Here is a 6246-nt window from a genome sequence, read left to right on the forward strand (position 1 = left end):
AATTTTGTAACAGATGTGCCGGTTACAGAAAAATGAATCATTTTGGAGCTTGATACAGAAATTTGTTACATGAAGGTTACAATACACTTATACTTATAAGTGTATAAGTGTATAATACACTTACAAGTGACAGAGATGCCCAGAAACTGCTCTCATAAACCTTGCGAAGTATTCTCCGGCATTGTATTGCAAACTCTCTTAAAAACTATTTTCCTTTGCATTGCCAAGTATTACTTTGCAACTTGCAGAGAAAACGCTTTGCAACGTTACGAGCCAATGCTTCGCAATGTTCAAACTTTTTCCTTCGCAACCTGCGAAAATAGTTCGCAGCACCTCTTTGTCACATTACTTCAGGTAAGAAACGAAATCAGGACGCGAACTGTCACATTGAAACGAATGTGATAGATGGTACACTTTGGCATGGGTCGTGTCACATCCAAACGTGACGAACCTTGTACTGAACGTTCGTCTTAATGTGACATGCCCGCATTGTCACATTCAAACAAACGTGATTCCTCATGATCTGAAATGCACGAAATAAAAACCATTTGTTTGATGAAAATGTCACAAATTTGTGATGAGATTGTCATCATTAGAAAGTGATGAAAGTATCATCAATGATTTTGTCATTAAAGGACGACACATTTTCAGAGGGCCCTGGGACCACTGTGGACTCGCCCAGGACCGGACTATGTTTTGTTGAGTGGGTACTTAAATTTCCAATCGTACTTCTTCTAAGTTGAGTCATACGGCATGCGGAAGGTTCAGAGCGCGGCTTGTCCTCCAGACTTGCCAGGCGTACGCGAACTGGGCCGCCTCCTCGTTTGCAGGGTCTGGGCCACGCCCCTACACTGCAGCGCTCCAAGACCAGGAACAACGAAGAGGTGACGATGCCCAGGAGCAGGATTCCGTGCGCGGGGAAGATGGGGTCCAGGCCCACCGCCGCCACGGCATTCGTCTCCGACTCGCAGTAGGGCTTCGGCATGGACCACCGCAGCCTTGACCTCTTGACCAGGCCTCGCTCGTACATCAGAAGTAGACTACGGCAACCACCATACACAAAAGAACACAACAGTTCTATGAGTAAAAATGTGCGAGCAAAAACCTCTGCACTCTCATCCCAGGGACGTGACATCACGTTGAAACGAACGTGACAAACTTTCCAACTTCCAACTGTCACGTTCGTTTGAGCATTGTGTCACATTCGTTTGGGTGTGAATTGGCCGAAAATCAGCTTGTTCACATTCAAACGAACGTGACACAATGCTCAAACGAACGTGACACTTTGTCACGTTCGTTCCAACGTGATGTCACGTTCCTGGAATGAGAGTGTGAATGACCGACCCCCCGTACTCTGTGCTATCTTTTACTGTTGCGACTATTACTTTGAAAACATTTCTTCCTGTTTAACTCAGTGACGCGGTTGTGCTACACGAGGACACTGTTTTCAGGTAAAAGGTGAAAAGTGAACAATCAACTTAAAGGGAGGTTCTGGTGAAAATCTTGTCATTTTCCAAATGGATCCTACAGTCATAATTTGTTCGGAATATAAAATTTTTCATTGAGGAGACTAAAATTTGGCTTTTGAAGGCACATGCCAGGCTGTAAACCCAGTCGAAGAGACTTTTTGAGCCTATTTTGGCTGTATCTTAAAAAGTCTCCTCGCGCATACTATTTTGTCGTAAAATGTTGACCCTGACATTTTTCACTTCTTCAATTCATTTTCAAAAGATTCCGGCATGCATAGCTCAAAACTTCCATTATATTATTAATTATAAGCTTTTAAAGCTGAAAAGTCTCTAAAATTTGTCTATTTTGTACATTTTTGATCAATTATAATGAAATGCTTGGTTAGGAAGCTTGCGAATAAAAAGGCAATTGACATTTCGAGATGTGCATGCCGGCATTTTAAAAAAATGAATCGACGAAGTGAAAAATGTCTAAACCAACCATTCACGACAAAATAGTATGCGCAAGAAGATTTTTAAAGTTATAGCCTAAATGGGAGAAAAAGGCTCTGCGACTGGGTTCAGGGCATAGAATGTGCCTCCCCTATGAAAAATTTTAATAAATACTTGATAACAAATTTTCACTGTGGGACCTATTTAGTAGAAAATAGCATTTTCACCAGAACCTCCCCTTAAGTTTCTTTAAGGCTCTGGGACCTTCAACGTAATTTTACACACGCTTAAAACTTTACGAAGTAATGCGGAAGGTGCTCTGCAAACTTAAGTGTGTACATAGTACACTCTTTTTAGAGCATGCTTCCAAGTACACTCTTATTTACAGCATACTTGATACACGGAAAAACGAAACCTGGTTTTCCCAGGAAGTCAATGGTGAAGGCATAGGCGATTCCCAGGGAGTTCCTGAGAAAACCAGGAACCGTTTTTACCGTGTAGGCACACGCTAAAATAGAGTGTACCTCGAATGTACACTTAAACTGGCCCATGCTTTTAGATAGGACTAATGGAGCGTATTTTAGCGTGTATTTGCAAGGTACACACTTATTTAGCGTGTACTTGCCAGGCACACTCTATTTTAGCGTGTGCCTAGCAAGTATGCTGTACATAAGAGTGTACTTGGAAGCATGCTCTAATAAGATTGTACTATGTACACACTTCAGTTTGCAGAGTGTAAACTATTTAGTTTGCAACATGAAGAAATAGCTCGTCAACTACGAATTATTTTCTTTGTAAGCTTGCTCACACTGAGAATGAAAGAGTCTTAATCAAGACAAAACATTTTGGGCGAGGTATAGGTATTCTTTATCGCCCAAATTGGGGTTAGAATAATTTTATCACCCGAATTCGGGTGAGGAAAACGTTTTTACCCAAATTTGGTTGGGAAAGTATACCTCGCTCGAAATTGGGTATTGATCAAGACTTTTTCATTCTCAGTACAGCATACTTTGTTTGATCATGGAGAAGCAGTCCTTTTCCATGGTTATGTGAAGCTACTTCACTGTAAAAATTAATGTCCGGAATAAACGACGGATCCTTCGGCAAAAAAATTGCCAACGGTTCCTTCGTTAATTTACGAAGCTCTTCGTATATTTACAAAAACCTTCGTTAATTTTTTGAACGATCTCTGTCGATTTTACAATCACAAAGGAAATTTACGAAGCACCTCCGTAAATCTACAAAGATCCTTCGTAAATTGACAGGGAACCTTCGTTAATAAACAAAGAACCTTCGTTAATATACTGAGAACCTTCGTAATTATACGTCTGGAATTAACGACGGATCCTTCGGCAAAAAAATTGCCAACAGTTCCTTCGTTTATTTACGAAGGTCCGCCGTAGATTTACGAAGACCCGTCGTAGATTAACGAAGTTACGAAGGTCCGCCGTAGATTTACGAAGACCCGTCGTAGATTAACGAAGCCCGTCGTAAATTTACGAAGCCCTTCGTAAATTTACAACAGATTCTGTACATTTACGATTTTTCTTCGTAAATTTACTAAGAACCTTCGTAAATTAACGACGAACTTCCGTTGATTTACAAAAGTTCCTGTAGGAAAGAAACATTTACAGTGCACTTTTGGATATTCCCAAAAACCTTCGTAAAATATTCCGTTGTAAATTCACAACATAATTTTTACAGTGTTTACTTCGCAAGGCTTACATAATTTGTAAGGATTTCGGAGTGCGAGACAAAGTCTTTTGAATTCATTTCGAGCCATGGAGTGAAAACCCACACTGTAAATGTCTTTCGGTAAAAGGCTGCACCAACATATCATGGTGGAGATTTTCTCCATAATACCAACCAAATTGGTCAAAATTTCTATAAGATATAGTGAATTCTCAACGGTATGGTACAAAGTCAGCTGCGCCACCATCATATGGAACATTTTCACCATAATATGGAGAATCTTCACTGTACAACATTTAGAGTGCATTATTGTGCGTACCCGTAGTTGACGTGCTCTTTGAACGGCGATTTCTTGCGCACTAGCGGCGCGTTGAAGGCCGGCGGGAGAACGTCCACTTCGGCGAGGCTGCATTTCTCCTCGTCTCGAAACGTCCTCTCGATTGCCTGGTACAAGGCGAGAGCCTCCGCGGTGGCGAAGGCGAACCCTCCCTGCTGCACGCGCGCCACGCCCTCCGCCACGGAGAAGAAGCCGCCTGTCGTCCTGTTGGGCCACGAGTGGAGGATCTTGGCTTCGTACACGGCTGTCGCCCACTTGTCTTTGAAGTCCTGCAACGGGACACACTGTTATTCCACTTGCGATACAGACCGCACTTTCTGCGCAATACACATTTCATTCCACTTTTCTGTGATGATCATTGCAAAAAGGTGTGATGAGCTACAGTATCGCAGGATTTTGCAATGATCATTGCAAAAATGATTTCAGATTTTGTGTTGTCATCATCGCAGTTTTTTGCAATAATTCCGATTTTCATTGCAGAAAGTTGCGATTGTCAGTGCAGAATTTTGTGCGATACAGAAGTCATTGCATCTCAGGAGCAATGATTCGTGGGAGTCACATTTTGGATATCATCGCACGTTTGTGTGTTGAAAGTATCGCAACTTCGATAACAGTGCAATTGCAGTCAATTTATTTTCACACATTCACTGTCTTTCCAGGAACGTGACATCGCGTTGAAAAGAATGTGACAATAAGTGACAATAAGTCACATTCGTTTGAACGTAAGATAATTTATGGCTGATTCACGAACATGACACAATGCTCTCAGGAACGTGCACTGTGCGAAAAAACAGTGTCTTTAAAGTACCGTTTGTATCAACAATTTGGTCTGTTTCAACGTTTGGATTGCTATAGAACATGACATGACCATAGTGCTTTTCAAAAAAATGTTAAAATTATCATGTGGGTTCGGACACAAAGCAGAACTGCTGTAATTTAACAAGATTACTGTATGAGAATGTGTTTTAATACACTGTGGCAAAAAGCTACGGAAAATTCTGTAAACAGCTTGTGGTAATTCTCCGTAGCCCCTTATCAATATTCTCCGTAGGCTCTTACAGTATTTTCCGTAGGACAGCACAGTATTCTCCGTAGGACCTTACAGTGATCTCCGTAGGACTATACAGTCTTCCAGGTCCTACGGAGAAGACTGTGCGGACTTACAGAGAATACTGTACGGCCCTACGGAGAATACTGTAAGAGCCTACGGAGAATATTGATAAGAGGGCTACGGAGAATCCTGGCAAAAAATTAACAGAATTTTCCGTACCTTTTTGCCACAGTGTATGGCGGCGGATTTTTAACAGTGTCGGCTTGTTCACGTTGGTGCCTGAAATACTTCTGGGAGGGCTAAATGCGCCGCGAGCTGCGGCCCAGCGGGCCGCTCGCTCGACTCATGAACCAACTTTTCCTTCAGTGGACGAACGCACCCATTATTGAAGATTTTCCAAACATAGCGAATAGGCAAGACCTGATGATGGTATAGGACTATCCTCTTTTGCCCACTGTGGGACGCAGCGCCCAAAATTAACCATTTCGCGAGAACTGCTCTAATAAGTGTCAACAGCTGAGGTACCGGGATTGTGTTACGAAAGACGGCATTGTCTATGAGGCCCGCTTGGAGAGGGCTGCGGATCAGGTCTTCCACAGTGTGGATGGTGCGGGGGACGGGCGACAGCAGTGTGCCGACGATCCTTGACGTGTAGAAGTTGACCAGAATAACGGCGAACATCAAGCTCACCAGCAAAGCACACCGGCCTGACGCCAGAGTGGTATCCCACGCACTGCCTGCAGCAAATACAACGCACCCACGTCATGTTCCCCAATGGCCCAACACTGTGGGAAAAAATCGCAGTAAATCCTGTAGTGATTAGTACAGCTGTCACTGTAGTTCAGAGTACAGGATTTAATGTACTTATTTACAGGATCTACTGTACTTTGTACGGGATTTGCTGTAAGTACCACAGGAGTGGAGTACGGAATGTACAGTACCAGGTGCAGTAAATACTGTAGCCAGGCACAGTACATCATGTGTTCTGAACTACGATAAATCCCGGCATAAAAATTAACGGGATTCACTCTGTTTTTTTTTCGCACTGTGAATGTTAGACTGTACCGTATGACATCAAACTCGAACCAACGTAACAAACTAACATTAACAAATGTGACGTCACCTTTATTGAATAACAATATCCGTTATCTGTTTCTCCGGATTTGAAACGATAGTCATGCCTGCCACGGACCTTGCTGGCTCAGGATGCCGACGGCCACCACCACGGCGTGGGCCACGGCGCCGCCCCCGCCAGTGCTGGGCGA

General features: G+C 43.0%; 1 protein-coding gene across 1 annotated transcript; it reads right to left on the bottom strand.

Annotated features, from left to right (window-relative positions):
* Positions 1-294: 294 nt before the first annotated feature.
* LOC117645546 lies at positions 295-6219 on the bottom strand. Its single transcript, XM_034385828.1, has 4 exons — positions 6174-6219; positions 5507-5718; positions 3913-4199; positions 295-1040 (listed from the first exon to the last, which is right to left on the bottom strand). The coding sequence occupies exons 2-4, from the start codon at positions 5660-5662 to the stop codon at positions 593-595; spliced, it is 891 nt and encodes a 296-aa protein (XP_034241719.1). The 5' UTR covers positions 5663-5718; positions 6174-6219; the 3' UTR covers positions 295-592.
* Positions 6220-6246: the final 27 nt, after the last annotated feature.

The sequence above is a fragment of the Thrips palmi genome, unplaced genomic scaffold (genome assembly GCF_012932325.1).
Source record: "Thrips palmi isolate BJ-2018 unplaced genomic scaffold, TpBJ-2018v1 HiC_scaffold_18, whole genome shotgun sequence".
NCBI classification, from domain to species: domain Eukaryota; kingdom Metazoa; phylum Arthropoda; class Insecta; order Thysanoptera; family Thripidae; genus Thrips; species Thrips palmi.